The sequence below is a fragment of the Parasteatoda tepidariorum genome, chromosome 7 (genome assembly GCF_043381705.1).
Source record: "Parasteatoda tepidariorum isolate YZ-2023 chromosome 7, CAS_Ptep_4.0, whole genome shotgun sequence".
Classification (NCBI taxonomy): domain Eukaryota; kingdom Metazoa; phylum Arthropoda; class Arachnida; order Araneae; family Theridiidae; genus Parasteatoda; species Parasteatoda tepidariorum.
In genome coordinates, this window is record NC_092210.1 from 32,658,396 (window position 1) to 32,681,593 (window position 23,198).

At 27.7% G+C, this 23,198-nt stretch overlaps 1 protein-coding gene across 1 annotated transcript in view; it reads right to left on the minus strand.

Annotated features, from left to right (window-relative positions):
* The window catches only part of LOC107446704 (homeobox protein rough), a 47,921-nt gene that overhangs the window by 4,985 nt on the left and 19,738 nt on the right, over window positions 1-23,198 (minus strand). The window contains exon 2 of the mRNA XM_016061419.3: window positions 5,498-5,732. Within this exon, the coding sequence (XP_015916905.1) occupies window positions 5,498-5,732 (235 nt within the window). The remainder of the gene's footprint in view (window positions 1-5,497; window positions 5,733-23,198) is intronic.

Here is a 23,198-nt window from a genome sequence, read left to right on the forward strand (position 1 = left end):
ACAACGATTTTCGACCCCCGAAGAAGCGGTTGATGCATTCAAAACGCATGTTTTGGAGTTACCTCAATCGGACTGGAAAAAGTGCTTTGAAAATTGGTTCAAACGCATGCAAAAGTGTATTGATCATCATGGAGAATATTTTGAAAAACAATAAAACCAATTTCGATCCTACATATTTGTTTTTTCATTATTAGGCCAGAAATATAAATAGTAACCCTCGTAATAAGAGGAAGTGGATATATAGAACTTTTTAGGCGTATTGTAAAAACGGAATGAGTAAAAAATCGAATTTATTTAAAAAGCTTTCTCTCGTAGTGAACTAAATTGGTATGATATATCTTTCTGGAATCCTCGCCAAAAGAAATACTCTCAAATTTATATTCATTCTCATCTTCAATCAGTGAAATTTTTCGCCGAGCTTTACCGCTCAATGAAATTCGTGAAGTGGAGTAATAGTATTTCACTTACGATCACAAATTTGTTAGTTAAAAATTGAGAAAATATGAAAATAACCACGTTTTTAGTTGGTAGACTATGAATCTTACGATTAGCTAATGAGAAACTCTGATTTAAGTTTAGGTAGTCTGTGACTCTAAAACTTGTAGATTCAGAGAAACTCTGATTTAAGTTCAATTATCTGAGGTTTAAGTAGACGAATAATAAATTTTAATGAAATATGTGATGCAATTATTTTTACAATAATATTTATTAAATAAATAATACTAAAAAATTACGGCAACCGACCAGATTGTGTAAGGGTCTATTAAGTGGCTTTGCATCAGAAAAGTTCTGGGTTCTAATCCCGGACCAGGCCAGGATGTTCGTTCATTCCATGTACTATCTGTCCTTACAGTGGGAACAACGCTGGCTCACCTAATATGGTGCCCCTGAATAAGTGACCAGCAAATCTCCCCTACTATGCCTGAATTAACGAAATGTCAACCCAGGTAGGCATTGGAAGAAAAAAAAAATAGAAATTACGGCATAGTATTTTACGGTTGGAGTTTACGGATGATGCATCCAAAGTGCTGGTACTTTATACCGTAATTTTATCCGGAATTTTTTACATTGGATTTGTTAATAAAAATTTAATATTATTTCTCTTAAAATCACTTATTCATATGATAAAGATAGAGGAAATAAGAAAAAAAAATAAGGACTTATTTAGCTGGTAGTCTGAGTCTTATGATTAGTTAATGAAAATCTTTTATTTAAGTTTAAGTAGTCAAAGAATCCAATGATTATAGCTTTAGATAAACTCTAATTTAAGCTCAGTTATCTTAGGTTAAAGTTGACAAATCCTAAAATTTAATGAAATATGTGATGCAATTCTTGTCGGAAAAAAAGAATGTTAAACGTTAAAAAAAATTACTTTTAAATGAAGAATTATTAAATTACTAACATTAGAAGAAATATTGATTACTAATCTTATTTAAGTTTAGGTAGTCTAAGAATCTAATGATTATAGCTTTAGATAAACTCTAATTTAATCTCAGTTATCTTAGGTTAAGGCTGACAAATCCCAAAATTTAATGAAGTATGTGATGCAATTGTTGTTGAAAAAAAGGAATGTTAAACGTTGGAAAAAATTACTTTCAAATGAAGAAATTTACAAATAAGAAGGGATTACTAGCATTAATATAATACTTTTAAAAGAAACATTATTGCACATTTCAAAATGATCATCCAATACAAATTCAGATAAGAATATTACCTTTCTCATTATAACACTTTATTTGAAAACCCTCAACATCCCTTAAAGAAAATTACACAACCTCCAATCGAAGGATCACTCTTATAATAAGAAGCGTAAATGAACGGTTCTTGGCTGAAGATCATCACTTCGATTGGTTGGCACCTTAAGTATCCACTTTTCTTTTTTTAAATACCTTTTAGTCCAGCAAATTGGGACATCATTTTGAAGATCTAACTACAATGTCTGCATCTTCACGTATCGCCCATCATTAAGGGTCATAACAATTTGCCAACAATTGAGAGAGCAACGTTTAATAAGGGGATTTACTTGGGTAGAAGGGACGGAGGGGCAACGCCCGTATCACCTGCGAGGGGTCTGTTAGACCACTTTATCATGGAATGATCAGTATTAATATTAATTAGGTTATAAAAGCAGCTACTTTAAGCTAAAGGAGAGTGTTAAGCCTCCATTGTGGTTTTGACGGCAACCTCAAAGTTTTTTCCCGGCCATAATTGATCTCCTGGATTGAGAGAAAAAGTATGATGAATGACCAATAGATTTTTTTTACCCGCAATTCTAATCTCCCCCTCACGCTTTATTTTATTTAATTTTTTTATTATTTTATTATTCACCACAAAATTTTTTTTACCTCTGTTCTTCTAATGAACATTATCAAGATCGTTAAAGCTTCATCATTTCAAGATTTCAGACTTTAATTTTTTCTGTTATTAAGAGCTGAAGTACTTTTAATTTTGGTAAAGAAGTTGAAATATATCATAAATTGCTTAATTTAGAAATAAGGCATAGTTTAAAAAAATGATTTTGAAGTTAGGTGTAGCGCACAAGACAAAAATTAAAAAATGATTCGAAATAACAAATTGGCATCAATAAGAATTATTCTTTCATTATTATTCATATTCATTTTAATCAAGCTTCAATTTTTTTCCAAGGACTGAGAATTACCAAGCCTATAAAGCATTTAACGATATTTCATAGTTTAATTCATATTTTTGAAGAAAAGCATTAAACCAGTTATAATTTATAATAATTCCTATTTCGCATAATTGTTTCAGTAATCAGTATTTTATATAATTTTTTTTAATTTTTTTTAAATTTTAATAATTTTTTAAAATTTATTTTGATAATTTAAAGTAAATAAAAATAAACGAATTAAAGCCCATTTTTGTTTTGCTTTCAACCTATTTAAAAAAAAAAAATTAAAGAGATTATTCAAATTTTTTGCATCTTCATTTGAAATAAACAGTTCAGTTTTAGTTTAAAATTATTTTTTTTAATTGATCAAATTTTTTTCCCTTCCATTTTTCAATTTTTCAGTATGCAGTTTTGTGTTCCGTAATTATTTTCGATGCTTGTTCTTTCTTACTTTTTAGCAACTACTTTATAGTTGTGAACAAAACGTTGATTGAGATTTTTTCAAATTTACACAATACTGAAGAGAAATTCTTACGATCAAAATTTCCTCTCAAAAAAATACGTGAGTCGTAGTGGCTCAAGGGACGAAGCGTGCTCCTCCCATTGAAGTGACCCCAGGTTTGAATCCCAGCAATGACAGGTCGATACGAATTCTTCCGACAAAATATTCTTATCCTGTTCGAGTACAGATTTGTTTCGTAACTTTCATATCGAAAACTTGTTCCCATATGGTAAGCCTTTAGAATTTCGACCTGCCGTATCAAAGGGGAATACAACTGAAATAAGACCAATAAGAGCCCATATAGTAAAAGTCTGCTGATACAACATATTTATTTTTTTTATGGTTCGCAACTTTTATTTCTTCGCAATTTTTACGGAAAAAAACTTGTTCTTGCATATTAAAAAACGGTTGAGGCTACGGATTTACTTCTTAAATTTTACAGTTTTGCACAACCTATCCAGCTGTTGATTTAAAACTGCAAATTTTATTGGATTTTTTTTTTCTGCAGTGTTGTAAAAATTATTTCTACCTCGTATAAGCAGGGTATTATACTTCGTCCTTAAGATTTTATGAATAACGTTTAGAGTTAAAAATTTTATAAGATAATCAAATTTGCTATTTGCAAAGCATTTTCTCAGAGTATTGACTTTCATTTTTAAAAATTAACTTTCTCTTCCCTGAAGTGCAACTAGTAGTAATTTCTGTTGCTCTACTTTATGACGGAAATAGCGTTAAAAACCAATCATTTAATAATTGACTCTATTTAAGATTAAGTGTCTTCATTATGTAAAAGAAAAAAAATTCCGCTGAAGGGCATCTTAGCGAAAACGTTTGCTCTAAAGCTATTTTGCATTTCCGTCGCTAAGAGTGATAAAGCTTGAAACAGAAAATATTACCGGTACTTACGATTACCGGTACACAGCATTTGTCATGTACTGCGTTGTTAAAGTTCGTTTATCTTATTTTCACTTTCATTTTGAACATATCCTTAATGTCCATATATTGCCAAAGAAGTTTATATTTTTTTCAAAATCAACTGCTTAAAGTTTTAAATTCAAAATTAATTTAATTCTTTAATGCAAAAAACAATATTCCGTAATAATATTTAAGCAATATTCCAAAAAAATAGATATCAGGGCAGTTTTCAAATATTCCTGTAAAGCTTATTTCTACCATGTAAAAACAGATTGTTGTTAGTCTTATGATTTTGGGAATAACATTTAGAGTCAAAAATTTTAAAGTATAATCAAACATCTTTTCATTTACAGAACATTTTCTGGCAGTATTGATTTTCCTTATTTTTTCACTTTCCGAAATTAAATTTTTCTTTTCTAAGTGTCACCAGTAGTAATTTCCGTTTCTATACTTTATGACGGAAATTGCGTTAAAATCCAATCATTTAACGATTGACTCTATTTAAGATTAGGTGTTTTCATGCTGTAAAAGAACAAAAAAAATTCCGCAGGTGCTTCTTAGCAAAGACGCTTGTTCTGAAGCTATTTTGCATTTCCGTTGCTAAGAGTGATAAAGCTGAAAACAGAAAATGCTACCGGTAGTTACGATAGTGTTCATTGCATTTCTCATATCCTGTTGTCAAAATTCCAATATCAGTTTTTCACTTTTTATTGAAACATATCCTCAATGTCCTCGTATTGAGCTGTTTGCACGATATGAAAGCAAGCATATGAAGAAATTGCTTGTTTTGAATTAGATTAAAGTAATTTTTTTATGAGTAATTCATTTTTACTTGAAGTCACAAAAACAATTTTAATTCAATGTCTGTCTCGAATTTATCGCTCAGCAAAGCAGAAACGGAAATCGATGAGTTATCTTAGATGAAAATATTAAATGAATGAATAATTTATTGCGAAAAGATTAACCATTTCGAGTTTTATGTAGAAAGACGTATTTATGTCTTACTTACAGTTTATAGATTTTTTTTTTCTAAAATTGTTGAGTGTATTTAAAAATATTGACTTTATTTAGATAAATATTTTAAAAACATGTTTTTTGACTTGGTTGCAATTAACAAAAATTAAATTAGTAACTTTAGTAGAATTAACAATAAAATATTCTTTTATTATATGCGATAAAATTCGGTAGATGTTGCAAAATTTGATAATTTTGTCATGATACCAGAGCATGGAAAAACTAAAATTTTCGATAAACAATTACCGTACAAAGGGAAAAATTTCCAAATGAATGGTTTAAGCACCGTATATTTCGGTTATTATAAACGAGAATTATGATTTTTTTAACCAGAAATTTTACCAGAATTTTTTTTCTCAGTGTAGTCTGTAGTTACATGTATGAAAACCTTATTTACGAATTCTTAATTATAAAACAGGGAAATAAATAAAACCAACCTGAACTGTTGATCCATTTGAGCTTTTTCTATTCTCTTATCTTTGGCTCTTCTGTTTTGAAACCAAATTTTAATTTGAGTTTCTGTTAAGTCTAATGATTCTGCCAGTTCAAACCTCCGAGGACGACTAATATATTCATTGCGATGGTATTCCATTTCCAGACGAAGAGTTTGCTCACTGGTGAAAGTTGTCCTTTGGCGTCTCTGCCGACCATCCTTGCGTCTTCTCCTATGAACTTTATAAGAACAGATCATTAATGCTTTGCAATAAATAAAATGTTCAAAATATTCATAGCTTCAATAAATAAATATAATATCCACAAAAACTTGGAAAGTTTATTAAATAGTGAGACAACCTTGCAAAGAACCAGGATATATTTTTATCGTAACACACTGTAAAAATTTCACATTAAATTACGGTATAAAGTATCGGCACTTTGGGTGCATCATTCGTAAAATCCATTTTCACAGTAAAATATTATACTGTAATTTTCACAGAAATATTTATTTAAATTAATTCGAGTGATTGGGGGATTTTGCTGTAATTATTACTGTAAAATTTATGGTATATAAGATTTTTTGTTCTGTAACATGTTTTGATAAAAATGGATTTTATTGTAAAAAGTACCGGTACCTTGAGTGCCGGTACTTTTAATCGTAATTTGTTTTGCATTACAAACAATTACGGTTAATTAAAACAAAATGTTTTGCATTGCAAGTGCTGAAATAAATGAAATAGATCAAAGATAAGTACGTGAAAGTAGTTCTTTGGCCCTGGCGGCAACTATCCGTGTGTTTTCTACTAGAAACTTTACAAAACAGATCATTAATGTTTTGCAATAAATATTGTCTTAAAAATATTTATAGCTATAATAAATCGATAAAATATCCAAAAACTTGGAAAGTTTATTAAATGGTGAGACAACTTTGTCAAGTTCCAGGATATATTTTTATCATTACACACTGTAAAAATTTCAGATCAAATTACTGTATAAAGTATTTGCACTTTGGGTGCATCATCTGTAAAATTCATTTTTACCGTAAAATATTATACTGTAATTTTTACGGCAATATTTATTTAAATTAATTAGTGTGATTCAGTGATTTCATGGTAATTATTACTGTAAAATTTACGCTATGTAAGATTTTTGTTCTGTAACATGTTTCTGGTAAAAATGGAATTTACCTTAAAAAGTACCGGTACCTTGAATGCCGGTACTTTTTAAGGTAATTTGATCTGAAATTTTTTACATTGCAGCGAGTGCTGAAATAAAGGAAATAAAGGAAAGTTAAGTAAAAGTCATTTTTTTGGAGGCCACCCTTCTGTTTTCTATAACGGATAAAAACATAACAAAACTACAAAACAGATTATTAATGCTTTGCAGAATAGATTATTGATGCTTTGATATAACAGTCTGTGTTCAAAAAAACTATGGTTTTAATAAATAAACAAAATATTTAAAATCTTGAAAATGTTATGAAATAATAAGACAACTTTTTCCGCCTTTTAACGCGTATTGAATAACAAAAATCAGACTTTAAAAACCTTGTATATTTGTCTCGATTTATGATATAAAGTATTATAATAAATTTAAATATATTTACGATCACATCAGTTAGTTCCCACAAAAAAAGGAATCTAAATTATTTGTTCATATCAAAATTACAGGATTTAATCATTTTTGCAGAACAGTTTTTATTATAAAATATACAATATTAATTTAGCCAAATAATAAAATTTATTTAAGCTTGATTTTTGCTTAATTTTGCAGTTTTTATATGAATGTAAAATGAACATAAACACGAAATAAATTTAAAATTGTCTAGATTCTTATGAAAAATAACAATATTAAACTGTATTAATTTAAAATTTCTGACTGCCTTTTGGCTATTTAGCTCTTGAAATAATGAACAAAAACTAAAATGCCTTTCTGAACTAAAATAATTATTTAAATTATAGAAAAGAATTGAAAAATAATGAATCAAAAAGATATTTAAAGAAGCAATATTTCAATAAATAATAATTAATTAATCTCGAAATTTATAGGTAATATTTACTTTGGAGTTTCAGTATTATGACAAAATGATTTGTTTTAGTGAATATTTTATTTCCATCCAACTATTCACAACAAATATTTATTCGAGTTGATACATCACTAAAGGAAAAATTTATGTTCAAGCGTTATTTACTACAAAAGTTTAAAAATTGGCTCAATTTAAAAATCAAATTCAAATTTTAGGAGAAAGACCAAGAAATACGAACCAATTTATACAAATCTTCTTTTTTTGCTCCTGGATTATTCTATACAACACAACGTTTATGCATTTTCTAAAATGCATTTTTATTTTTCTGCATTTATCATTGAGTTTTTAATTCTCGATTACGAACAAACAACTATTTTTGAGAAATTGTTGTTAAATGCAAACAAAATATAAGTTTCTTTTATCAATTTAAATGTAAGTTTTTCAAGAGAAAAATCAAGAAATATGAACCAATTTAAGCAATTTCCTCTCTCGTACCTAGTTATATCTGAGAAACGCTACTTTGTTGCATTTCCTAAATTACATTTTTGTTTTTCTATGTTTAAAATTAAGATTTTAGTTTTCATTTACGAGAAAAACAAACTTTTTTGAAAAATTGTCGTTGCGTTTGAACAAAGCATTAACCTTTTTTAACAGTTAAAAGTAAATATTTAAGGAAAAAATAAAGAAATATGAACCAATTCACACAAATTTTTTTGTATAATTACATAGAAGTAATACAAGTTCCTAAACTCCAAGTTCTGCATTTCCTAAACTGCATTTTTGATTTTCTAAGTTGTGATTTCATTGAGATTTTAGGGCTCGTTTACGAACACACTTTTTCAGAAATTGTCGCAGGTTTCGAATCAAATTTAAACGTTTCTTATCTATTTAAAAGTCCAATTTTTTTAGGAGAAATCAAGAAATATGATCCAATTTATACCATTTTTTCCCCACCACATATAGATGAATTTCTTGTACATTTTTGTTTTTCTACGTTTATCGTTAAGGTTTTAGTGCTCATTTACAAATAAGCTTTTTTTTGGAACAGTTGTAGCAGAATTGTAGAGTAAAAACAATATAAATTTTTTATTGTTATTCTTTTACATACTTTTATGTCCTAATAACCTAGATAATTTGTAAAAAGTTTGAAGAAAAGAATGAAAACTGTTTCAATAAGTGCGATTTATTTAATCTGAGTTCTTTAACTCAATTTGTTAAAGCAACATTTATTAGAATGGAAATTGTTTATTGTTTTAAAAAATAAACAAAATAAAAGGAGTCGGAAATGAAATGAGGAACCAAGGGGTGTCTAATAAAAAGACAGGGGAATAGAAATTATAAAATAAATTTATATTATTTTTTAAAGAAGGTAAAAAAAATTTTAAATTTTCTTAAGTTTTCATTCTTGACTTAAAATGATGGAAAAAACGTTGAAGTATCTCATAACTCATAATTTCATAATGTAGAGAAGATTATAAATTTTAAAAGAAATCTAATCTCATCCAGAAGAAAGCAAATAAAAATGAAGTAGAAAGAAAACAATTGTCTCTAAAAAAAGTTCCTAAATGCTTAAACAAACTTTCTTAAAAAAGACCTTAAGAGTTTTTTTGAAAACAAGCTAACCTGTTCATAAAACCTACATTTTATCGCTAATTTGCTTTGTAATTTCATGAAGAAAAAAAATAACTTCTATTTTATTTAATGATATAATGAAAATTATATATACACGCTCACAAGAATAAGAAACTTTATAACGAAAATTCTTCATCAAAAGAAAAAAACTAAACACTGCAATTTGAAAGTTTATAAAAATGTTAATCATTAAGTTACTCGAGTTTCTCATTAAAAAAATGGGTACAAAGAGTTATAAGTCTCAAGCAAAATAATTTCCTAAAACTTTTTAAACTTAATATTTCCATAAATATTTGGAAAAGAAAACAAGTTCTGAAGAAATGTCTTGTTTTTATGCATCATTTTAGAGCATTTAAACACTTTTTGTCATCTCTGACCACTTGTTCGTTCCCATAATTAGCTCTTGCATGTTAATTTTTCTAATTGCGATAAAATTATGGAAATCATAATAGCTCTTAATTACTACATTTGCAAGCGTTAGAAACTCGATATAAAAAGCAATATTCGAGAAAGGAAAAAAATGTTTATTTTAAACAACGTTATTTCTTTTTACGCAGCGCGTGTTGAGGTGTTCCCTTTCAAATAACAGTAGCTTTTTTTTCCCGGGAAATATTAAATTGATAAAAAGTCGTGGTTTTGAAATTCGTGCGAAAACTAATTAAGTACATTGTTTGACAAGTGAAAAATTTTATAAATTATTATAGTGTTTTTAAAACAAATATTTTTTACTCTGTCACTAAAAGTTTTGAAACTTTTTTAATGATAGGGTATTGAATAAATGCTTTTATGAATATTTTTTCCTATTCTAAATAAAATCTTTCACTAAAGTTCTTATAAAAATAAATGCGATCGGGTTTTATTTTAAAAAAAAAAGAGTTCTTGTGGATTATTTCTATTATTGCATCAAAACATTAATTAATAAAAAAAAATTGCATTTAAATTAAGCATTTTACTCTAATTTAAAAAATAAATGGGCTATATTTGCTTTAAACAACAAATAACATTATCAATTTCTCTTTTTCACTCTTTAATGTGGAGTTTTCAATAAAATATTTTATTACTTTTATCTAAACAGTTTTGAAATTCTTAAAGAATTTAACTTTAAAAGTTTACTTTTTTAAAATTCAACATAATTTAGAATAAGTATTTTTTTCGGGCTTATTTTAGCATGACTCTTACAACGTTTCTGCTTGTTTTAATTCTTGTGAGATGAAAACCATGATTTATAGCCTTCTACACAAAAATGATATTAATCACCAGACTAAAATTAATCACAAGAAATAATATTAATCGCAAGACTATTCACTCACACAAAACTAATATTAATCATAAAACTAACTTGCTCCTCTATATGATTGCATAATAAGTTCTAATAAAACTTTGATATCGCAATAGTTTTACAAGGCTTATGATATTTTTTTTCCAACCTGAACTTAAAAGCAAATATTTCCCTAAAAACATAGTCCAAACTTTTAGCACCTAAATAAAAACTTTTCATTTTTCCTAATTTTTTTACACAAGTCGTAAAAGTTTGCAGTGAGCTACCGGAAATATCACAAAAACACCACTTTTCATTGTAAAATGAATATATAAATAAATAAAATTTGATGTTCAAATTTCACGAAACTTTCTTCGTTTTTGACTAAAATGTTTTCTGGTTTAAACTCCGAGAAAAATAACTAAAATTTGATGTTCAAATTTCACGAAACTTTCTTCGTTTTTGACTAAACTGCTACCTGGTTTAAACTCCGAGAAAAATGACTAAAATTGGATGGTCAAACTTCACGAAACTTTCTTCGTTTCTGACGAAACTGTTTCCGGATTTATACTCCGAGAAAAATGACTATCATCCCTTCATCAAGGAAACGAATTTTGTCAAAATTAATGTAATATTTCGTCATTGTATTTATAAAAATAAATAAATAGATAAAAAGATATCGTAGCGTTTAATGAATCCAACTTTTCTAATAATTACTTTAATTTGGGCACAAAATTGGGAAATCAATGATCAATGTCGCCAACCCAACACAGGAATGACAGATAGAACTGAGATATAAATAACATGCATGCTAACATACATGCCAACATGCGGTCAACTTGCTTCGCAACTTTATTTTCGATCGTCTAGTCTTGAGAGTTCCTTTTTTGTCACAAATCACGGGATTTCGTGACGAAATGATTTTCAAAATGATTAACAAAATACTACTTAAGGAATGCTAAATCGTTTTAAGTGAGAGTTTTGTTTCTCAAATTTGGTACGCTATGTCAGAAAGACAACTAAATCTGTAAATAGTTCATAACTGTTTTTCCGTGTAACTTATCTCTGACATATTTTGTACTGAATTATTTGTCAGAAAATAAATCCTTGAATGAAACTTTCATTGAGAAAAATAAAAAATCAGACAAAAATGAAATCATATTAAAGCGAAAAATAATTACATGAATGGGGATATTTAAAACTCGTCATTATTTGGCTAACCGTGTGCCCCAAAGGTGGAAGACTAATGCGATGCTATCACCAACTCTTGGTGATGCTCCATAAGGAAATATTAAAAACGGGAAGTAGCTAATAGTCGAATGAGATATTAATAATAGTAATCAAGGGGCAATAACTGCCTTTATGCATTTAACGCTTCTTACATGCGATGCTTCATTCTGGCTTGTTATTGCGTTTGTTATCGGCTACCTTCTCCCGCAGAGCTGCTGCTGCTGCTTTCTGCACGGAGAAGAAATATTCTTGTAAAATAACCGTACTGTATGGTAATGACATATCTGGTTATGAAAACTATAATTCTGGTTAATAAAGCCAAAATATACGGTACTTAAACAATTAATTTGGTGATTTTTCCGTACATATGGTAACGGTTTACTGGAAATACTGGTTTTCTAAATACTGGTTTTTATTACCCCACATTTAGTAAAAAAACAAAACTTAAAGGTATATGAACCGAATAAATGGTATTGATGTCATGCTCTAAGGTATCGTGATAAAAATTTCTAAAGTTTACCACATTTACTATATTTTATCACGTATTATTAAACCATATTTTGTTGTTAATTTTACTAAAATAATTACCAAAGTGCTTCATTAAAAATTACCGAGCTTTTTGGTGTTCCCTCAGAGGTAGAACCACTGCAAATTTTGTCATTTTCTGGTAGCTTGTACCATACTTTTTTTTCTTTAAGTCTTTACATATTTCGCTACTATTTATGAGTGTTGCGTGTTTTTAGATCAATTCCATATGAAATATATTTCGCTTTTCTTTGGCACTTATCATATCAAGTAAAACAATTGGCTTAATAAAATAAAAATTGAAAAAAATCGCTTATAAAAAATTTAATATTTTAAAAGAAATTCAAAAAGTAAACTATAAAGTTCTAAAGAATAAAGAAACTATAAAATATCTTCATTGTCCAAAATGTTATTAAAAATTTAAAAAAAAAAAAAACTCTGTGCAACATGTTATGTACAGTTATGTTATGAGGTATCTGGTAATGTTTCAATGAAATTGCAAAAACAACAAACTTTTGTAGCATATTATAATCAAAAAAGATACCCACCATTATACATTATCATTATTAAAAGTCTCACCTTAACGTATTAAATAAAAAGCTTTGCAGGTGAAGAAAAAAAACATAAAAAATCTCCCTTTACAAAATGGAAAATTTTGCACGCGAAAATGGAATGGAAAAACGATAGAATATAATAATTATTATTTTTTTTTTAAAAAAGGGAAAGAAAAAAATGTCTATGTTAGGTATGACCGAAACAAAACAGAGAAAGCGAAAACACTTTTTTTTCCTCTTGGTAAAATGTTAAGTTATTTCCTATTTATACATATTTTTGTTAAAATATCAGATTATCATAATTTTTGTTGCCCGAAAAAATTTAAGCATTGATCTTAACCTATAAAACATTAATGTACTCTAAGTAGTGACAATTCGAGCAATGTTTACACACGTAGGAAAATTACTGCGAATTATAATAATAACGAACAAATTTTATTTTACTTTTTAAAACCGTTGTTATACAGCCGACCCAATTTTGAGTTAACGACTACTAATGTTCAACTCTGTAACCTTATAATTTTGAACCCAATTCAAAAGACAAGGGAACTCCTGGATCAAGTATTGGTAGAAATCTGCCTTCGTGGAGGACTTTTTGATGGAACTAACCCTCATTTGCGTTACATGGAGAAGAAAACTACAAAACCTTTCATGATTTGTCAGACGGCAGAGGAATTATAACCCATGATTCATCTACCACTGAGGATAAATTTACGGCAGCACTGTGGTCTGTGCAAGCCGGATGCGGAATTTGTATCAACTAGCCATCGCTGGGATTCAAACCAGGTTCACCTCTTTGGAAGGCGAACGCTCTATCCCCTGAGCCATCACGGATCAACAATAGACATATTGCAAATGCCAGGTGAAAGAAAAGATTTATATTTCTACTCATTTCTTATACATCCAAATGTAAGATGCAATCAAAACTCTCAAACGCTGAATTAACACGAGTTTTTAATTTTAGAAACTATAAATACTGCTGTTGTCTTAAATTAATACAAGTGTCGTTCTTCAGTTTCAAACACTTCCACGATCCTTCAAGAGAAAAAATTCATTCCTTCATCAAAAGAGCAAACGGAAGATTGCACGCCTTCCATCTGTCGTGTCCCTTATCAGACCCCTCACTTATGCTTGTGGAATGGGGGGGGGGGAGTCCGTGAGCATCCTCATAGCCACCTTTTTACAAATTGTACATTTCATTCTGAGCAGGGGTAAACGATGGACAAAAGAATAAGCGAAATAGATTGATTTGAATTTTTATTCCCACTGTGTGCATTTTATTGAGGTTAAAGTAACGGCTAATGCTTACCGCGGTGTTTTCTGATTGAAAAATAAACGTTTCTTTAATTGCGTTTTCAACGGCTCGCGCCTCTTCACTAGCTTCGTCAGCTGTAGAATTTTTTTAGAAGAATGAATCAACAGTGCATTTCGAATTTTTTATTGTTAGGGCAATGACTGAAATAAAGTTGATTTGAAAATATTCAGAGAAATAAATTATAACTGAATTGGGATTTGGAATTGCTAATTTGTTATAACACCGTGTGAATTGCCTCTAACGGTTCAGAAACAACTGCCTTTTTTGAAGGATTGACCGTTAATAACACCTGAACATTTTTTTCCTCCAAATTATATTAACTTCTTAATGCTTATTCTGACATCCTGTTTAACTCTTTGGCACAGAAATTTTATTAAATATATTTTTTATACTTTTTTAAAATTATTTTGTATTAATTCCTTTCAAAATAAATGAAAAGTATAACATTTAGCATTTTAATAATTTATCGTTCTGAAATACAGCAAGAAAAACCGTTTTTTTTTTTTGAGGAGTTAAAAGTAAAATCGTCCATACACACGTTCAAACAATATTTGTTCAAATTTGCACTTATTTGCAGTTATTTAGATCTAAGAGAAGCAGTCATTCATCACTGAAATTTCTTTAATTTTCAAAATCAATTATTGGTAAATGTTTGAATATGATTGAAAAAAAATTCAAACAACGTTTTTTAAATTTTATAATTTAGTACAAATATAATTCCGATAATATAACAGATTTCTTTAGCAATTATTAGACGTTCCTTAATAATTGAAAAATATCAAAATATATTTTCGGAAGCATTTAGAGCGTTAGAATAAGATATATAAAAGGAACACTGTCCCATCTGCGTAAAATGGTTAAGAGAATAACATTGGTCATATTAAAAATATTATATCAAAGTGATTGCCGAAAAACATTTTCAGATATATATTGTTCCGAATTATTCATAGATTGTTTCATAAAAATTGGTTCAATGTAGTACCATAATATCGGTATCTTGTACAATAATTCGAAGTCAAATTTTCTACAACCTTACACGGAGAAAATAATTCTGGAAAAAAAACTGTACTGTATGGTAATGACATATCTGGTAAAAAAAAAAATCATAGTTCTAATTAATAAAACCAAATTCGAAGATATTTAAACCATTTATCTGATAATTTTTTCTTTTACATCGTAACGGTTTACCGGAATTAAAAAAAAAACGTTATTAATTTTTATTATTATTCTTTTTATTTGTGAATACGGATTGTATTATAGTGTTGTTGCCTACATTACCATGGAACAGAAAAATCAAAGTAAGTGATAAAAGATTTCAAAACTTAGATTTTTATTTATTTGGCATTTTTGTATAATAAGATAGATATTGCAATTTTTTTTCTCAAAAATAATTTTTTATCAGTTTTTTTCAAAATTATAATTTTTATTATCACACATTTAGTTAAAAGTACAATGCTGAACATTTAACTGAATAAATGGTTTTTAAGCAAGGCTCTAAAAGGTATCATCAAAAACCCACATTAACTGAGTTATATCACGTATTATAAAAGCATATTTTATTGTAAATTTAACCGAAATCATTATCAAAGAACTTCGCTTACGCAATTTTGGCTTCTCCATAGAGCCAAAAACATAGTAAATTTTACCATAGTCAAGTAGTCTTGACCATACTTTTTTTCTCAGCGTAATAGCATGTTAAACGCTTTCGTTTAAATTGAACCTTAGTGTATGATAATTAAGTTCAAACAATACGATATTGTATTTCAACTTTGTACCATATTAAGGTTGAAGTAAATATGAGCGACATTATGGTTTAATGCGCTCCAAAAATTTTTTACAGTGCAGGAAAATATATTGTTTTATTAATTTATTATTATTATTGTTTTTTTATCATTTGTAGAGATGAATTGTATTTCAATGCTGCTGCATGAGCTGTCGTGCAATAGAAAAAACCATCGCAAGTGACATAAAATTCCAAATTGAAATTTTTATATGTTTGGAATTTTTGTATAATTAGCTACTTATTACAGAGCAATTTTTTTCTTTTCAAAAATAAATTTTTTTATCAGCTTTTCGAAATTCCAGAATTCTATTTTAGCTTAAGTTGGCAAGCCACTTTTCTCAAAATCCATAGTGAAACACTTATGTTTTTTTATGTTATTTTTTATTTATTATTTTTTTTAATGGCACGGTAGTACAACGATTACCTGCCTCTGAAATGTAAGCCGACTATCTCTAACACTTTATGCGCAAATGCTATAAAAACTGAGTCAACTGATTTACAGCTGAGCGACGCATAAGAAATCGAAATTGTAGTTATTTTATTTTCCTCGGAGAAAATTGAGATATTCTTCATACACTGAGGATAAAATATAGTCAAAACTACCAGAATATGGTAAAATTCACCATGTTCCTTGCTCTATGAGAACGCCAAGTAACTATTTAATTTTTACCGAAGCGCTGTAGTATTAATTTCGGGAAAATTAACAATAAAATATAATTTTATGAGATGCGAAAAAAATTGGTAAACGTGGTAAAATTTGGGAATTTTATTATACCTCAAGGCACGGTATAAAAACTATTTATTCTGTTAAATTCACTTTTCAGTTTTGTATTATTTAATAAATGTGTGGTAATAAAAGCTTAAATTTTGAAAACCAGAATTACCTGTAAACCACTAATAAATGAGCGGAAAAATTATTAAATGAATGATTTAAATACAGTATATATAGGTTTTACTAACCAGAATTATGATTTTTTTCTTTTACCATAAAAGTCATTTCCATCAGAACGGTAATTCTACCAGAATTTATCTACTTTGTGTATTGCATAATCTCAAGTTAATTTTCTTTCCAGTAGGTCGGTGATATCATTTTTTTAAAGCAAACAATAACTCATGACTGTCTGCATTTGATTTTACAAATATCTATTTAAAATCCCATTTTCTACAGGTCAAACTGCGAAATGGTGATTCTTTTTTATTATCTGTTTTTTTAAACCGGAAGTGCGAGGGGAAAATGCTCATAACAATAACTATTGGATTAGCTATTGGGAAGATATAATTTCCTTTATAAGTATAACATCTGTTATGCACGACTTCTGTACTTTTCTGTTTGAAGATCTGCAGGTTGGAAATTAGGTTTGACAGATGTCATTTTGTTGTTGCAAAAAGAATGGTTCGATTTGTAAAGTTTGAAGTTGTTCAATATTTGTTTCTGTCGACGCCATAGTTTTTGTTTTCAAATTAATTGTATTTATGACAATTTCAATGACTCGGAAAAATGTCTCTGTACATTATATATAATTAAGAACCTTAATTTTAAAACTGAAAATTAGAAAGCGATTATAGAAATGAGTCGTTTATAGAATTTTAAGCTAAAATATAAGTTCTTTTTCTCATTTTAAAATTTAATTTTTTAGTAAATTTAAAACACGTCAAGTCTTTTTAATATTAAGTTAAGTTTAATATTAGTTTTTAATATTAAGTTAAGATATTAAGTTATCATTTTTTTAAAGATTAATTAGATATAAATTTAACACGTGCTAGACTTAAAAGTTTAAAGGGATTTTGCGACTTGTATAAGTTCGATGAGTTTTATGAGAACTTTATTTTTATTTCCGACATTATATATTCATATTATAAAGTTTTTTTTTTCAAAAAATGTACTAGTATACTATATTAAGTTGGAAAACTAAATTTTACAGCTAAAAATTAGAAAATTACTTTAAAAATGCGTCATTTATAGAATTTTAAGCTAAAATATAAGCACTTTTTTTCTCATTTTCAATTATTATTTTTAGTAAATTTAAGACACGTCAAATCTGTTTATCTCTCTTAAATCTATTCAGTTAACAGTCTTTTTTTTTTTTTTTTCAATTTTAGATATAAATCTGAAAATTATCCATTTTTATTATTAAAGGAATTTCACGATTTGTGAATTGTATTTCGTTTGTGCATTCTTTATTTTCGTTTCCGACATTATATATTGATATTATGATATTTTTTTCCTTAGAAATATATTAGTATATCATATTTCATTAAAAAACTAAATTTTTCATTGAAATATTAAGCCAAAAATTAGAAAACAATTTTAAAAATGCGTCATTTATAGAATCTTAAGCTAGGTTAGTTTTCTCATTTTAAAATATTATCTTTTTGTAAATTTAAGACACGTCAAAGCTATTTATTACTCTTAAATCTACTAAGTTATAAGTTTTTTAAGATTGATTAGATATAAGCTTGATGAGAGCTAATTTTTATTGTTAAAGGAATTTTACGACTTGTAAATTTGATGCTTTTTATGCGTACTTTATTTTTATTTCCGGCGTGATATATTCTTATAATAACATGTTTTTTTTCTTCTAGAAAAACGCTTTTGAATATCATATTTCATTTCAAAGCTAAGTTTTAAAACTAAAAATAAGAGAATCATTTTTAAAATAGGCCATGCACAGAATTATTTTCTTAAATAGGAGTCTTTTTTCTTCTTTTAAAACATTGTTTTTCAATAAATTAACTACACTAATACAATTTATTATCATAATACAATATTTAACAATCACAATACTATACTCTTGCAATATTATAAAATAATATTTAATTTATCAATAAAATATAGTTATTCTTGTGATTAGGCTTGTCCAATCTATGAAAATTCTTTAAACAAAGTAAGACTGATTAGATATCAGTTTGACATAGAACTTATTTCAAAATTTTTCCCACATTAGGTGAACCGCTCTCTTGACCAAACTATTCGATTATATTTCCCCGATTGCGGCTACCCCCTACATTTTTAGTGTGAAAAATCCGAATCCAAAAATTATATTCATTCAGAGAAAGTAAGATTTTGTGCTTGATTTCATAACTTAAAATATCGCTTGCACAAATCACTTAACATACTTGAGATCACCCCATCAAACAATTAAGATGAGTCCTAAAATGCTAAAATCCGTTTATTAGATCAAAAGTTATTCAGAGTGGTCCATTTATTGTTCCACTATGGATGTAAGGTGCTTTATTTCCCTTAAATTGCATATTAATAATTTGTTGTCTAAAAAGTGTCTTCAAAAATTTTATTTCATAAAAAAAATTCGTGGATAATTATTTTTTTATCACACCTAAGCTGTAAGCATGTAAAGTAGATCGAATTCACAAATTGTGTGAAAATTTTAGAACTGAAGTGTTCCAAGTTTACGGTTACAGGTAAGACAGAAATGTATGTAAAATTATTTTCTCCTATATCTCTTTGAAAATGTAAATATCTTTTAAAAACATTTCACAAAAGAAAAAAATTAGCATTACAATTTTTCCCAGTGATTTAACATTAAATTTTTCACATATTATAAAAGAATAATATTTAAAAATAATCTATATTAAACTGATATGGTGATTTCAGTGAGTTTATACACAGAATAAATGTCCCCCAAAAAATTGAGGCATTAATGGGATCAAAGGCAATATTTTAAAATCAGAAGCAAAATAAAAAAAACATTATCATATTACTTAATTATAAATGAAACATCTTTGAATTAGTATTTTAATATTAAATTTCAGCTTTTTATTTTAAATAAAACACTATAAAGGATGTTTCAGAATTCCTAAAATATTCAAATATCTTGAAAAATACAAATTGGATTAGAATGAAAAAAAAAACAAAAAAAAAAGCTCATAATCATTGTTTTTCAAAAAGTTATCCCTAAATCTCATTTCGGGGTCGAGTTTAAATTCTGAATCGTATATAGGAATCCCTCCTTTTTTCTGTAATTGCAGATTTAGATTCTTCAGATGAAATAACCCAATTTGAACCAGTGGTTTCCGCACTTTGGTTCCCAGATGACACTGCAATCGCAAATGGAAATTTAGCATGAATTGTGCAAAAATGGAAATGAGAAATAGACGATTCATGTCAGATCAAAAATAGACGATTAGATTCTAACTTCTATCATAAAATTCGATTCTCATCGCTTGTGAGTGAAGTTGTGGTTTGAGTTAGGTATCTAGCTTTTGGATTTTTTTCCTCTATTTTTTCTCTAATCCACTGTGTATTTCTGGACATATTTTGCAGTTTTAAAACTTCTATTGCAATCTGTATAGCACTTTAAATTACTAAATTATTTTACGATAACATTCTGTTTAAAATTCATTTTAACATACTTTTTAAAAAGAATTTAAACATAAACTTTACATAAGAAAGAACTTTTAAAGAATATCATTTGTAAGATTATTAACGTTTAATCTTTTTTTGTTACTATAAATTCCTCGCATTCAACATATCATAACATCGAATGTTCATAAGATTAAGTTTGATAATTTTCGCCATAATACTAATAATATACTTAAAACTTAACTTACTTCATTAAGCAAACATATTCCTCTCAATTTATAACTGTCAAGGCATTGAAAAATTTAATCCATCAGGTCTAATAAAGAATTTAAAAATGCAAATTTCATAAAACTTAATATATATTCAGTCATAAAGTAAAAAAAGAAAAAAATTCCCGTTACATTTGAGTTAAATAATAATCTTGCATTTCCATTAACGTGAAAAACCCAAATCAGAATGTAAAAAATTTAAAAACAATTTACATCAAACTACAGCTCACAAGCCTTAAAAAGCAGCATGCAATTCTATCATATTTAAAATATTCGAGAATTCGTTTTCTTTTTCTTACGATAAAATTAAATGAAGAAAAGAAAGAATAAAAAAAAAAAATAATATATCTGACGAAGCGGACGATATTAAACTTAAAATAAATACGGTTATGCAAATAAAGTAAAGCTAAATTCCTTTCCCAGACGCACGATTATCTTTAAGGAGTACACCTGAATCGAAACACGATCTGTATTTTTAATCTACTTTAAAATTTCGCATTGGAAGATGGCAACGTAGAGAAAAGTTAACGATATTAAAGCCATTCAAAAGGAAACACTTCCGTAATGGAATAAATTTGAATATAACGGCCAAGTAGTGATAAGAGAAACTGGTCTTCATTATGTATTATCTATCGCTGAGTCCAAGTTAAAATTCTCGACTGAATAGAAACTAGATTATTTCTGAATAAATAAGTTATTAAGCAACGATGAGCAATTTTTTGGAAGAAGAAGAGGACATATAGTTAATTTGTATGCATGAAAAATTGGTTTTTATAACCCAATCGTGCGAAGGAGAAAAATAAGAGAATTTTATTTTAGTAATATTAAAATGGAACATTGAACTTAATCGAGTTTTGAAAAATCCCTTTTCATAATTTCCTATCTCAATTGTTCAGAATATTATGATATAATGAAATGTTGGATTTGGTGATAAATCTTAGTAATGTTTTGATCTTTATGCTTTCTTTTTCTATACGTATTGTTTTTAAATGATATTTCCTTCATTAGAAAAATTTTGCCTTTTATTGATCTGAGAAAAGCACTATTTATTTATAATATTAAGTATGAATCTTAAAATATGGAAAAACTTTTAATTAAAGACTTTACTATGGTTATAAACAGGGTGAAGCGAGGGTTGGGGGAATGTTTTTTGATTCGAGACTATTTTTGTCATAAAAAACTTATAAAATAAAATTAAAATTATTTTTCAAAATTGAATTTTTAAAAGATATTAAAGCGTATTAACAAATCATTCGCGTTGCTCTAAAAATATAATTTAAAAATTATTGCTAACTTTTTAATTAATTTTATAGAGAAAATTATTTTTTACATACCAATTTTGCTTCAAAATATTAAATTTGTACTATTATAATTTCAGATATATGCTAAAATTAGAAGCAAGAGAATTTTCTTTTCTGATTCAAACATGCAATCTTACCACTCATGCAATCATTTAAAAAAAATTATGATAATTTTGGTAAAAACATAACAAAAAACTTGCAAAATACGCCATTAAAATTTTTAATTACGAGGATTTTCTTTCAGGAAATAATATGCACCTTTACAGCATTGATATCTGTGATGTTTGTTTTTAACGCCGAACGTACAAATAATACTGGATCATTTTAATAATTACGTACGTAATAACAGTTTGCGAAAGCAATCTATCAAATATGGCCTTTTTCACTTCTAATGGAGACGAATTTAGTTTACCAACTATTGAAATATTAAATTAAAACAGTTAATTGAAATTTTGCATTTCACTTGTTAACAGTAATATTTAGTTATTTTCTAAACTTCGTTTAAAATAATAAGAGCTTAGTTACGTAAGATTAAAAGTACCGTAGCTATTACATAATAATTATTTTATTCATGTATTTTATTTAAATAATTAAACACATTAATACTGGAATTGTGATGCGTACACACAATATTCAGCATCACTTCAGAGTGGATAATCTTGCCAATTTTTATATTTTATCAACATATAATCATTTCCTTTTTAATATCTAATCCCCACAGAAATAATTTATTTGATAACCGTCGTTGAACAGCAGACCCATATTTTGGGTTTATGACTACTAATGTTCAACTCCGTAGTATTGTAATTTTGAACCCAATCCAGAAGACAAGGGAACTCCTGGATCAAGTATTGGGAGAAGATTGCCTTCGTACAGGACTTTTTGATGGAACTAACCCGCATCTGCGTTACAAGAAGAGGAAGACCACGAGAGCCTCCCACGGTTAGCCTGATGGCAAAGCAACTCTAATCCATCTACCACTGAGGATGTTTCAAGTCAGCACTGTAGTCAGTGCAAGCCGGATGCGGATTCGTATCGACCAGCCATTGCTGGGATTCGAACCCGGTTCACCTCATTGGAAGGCAAACGCTCAATCCCCTGAGCCATCCACTTAAATATTGTCAAGTTTATATTGAATGCATTATATTGCATTAATATCAAGATAGAATTCTTGAAAAAATTCATATGTCTCATAACTTTCATAAATTCATACCTTTACATATAAAAGAGTTGAGAGCTTTCATACATAAGAGCTGAGATACAAGAGCTATTGATTCATTCTAATACATCATTGTTTTCTTTTTTTTTCTTCTCAGTTTTACCAATAAATGCAGAAAAGTAATAAATGTCTCATAAACACATTATTTCATCGAAGAAAAGAAACATACTTAAATGCATGAATAAGTACATACAAAAAAAATTTGTCACGAACAGAAGTCTTTAAATCAAGAAGTTTATATATATATATATTATCATAAAATTCGATTCT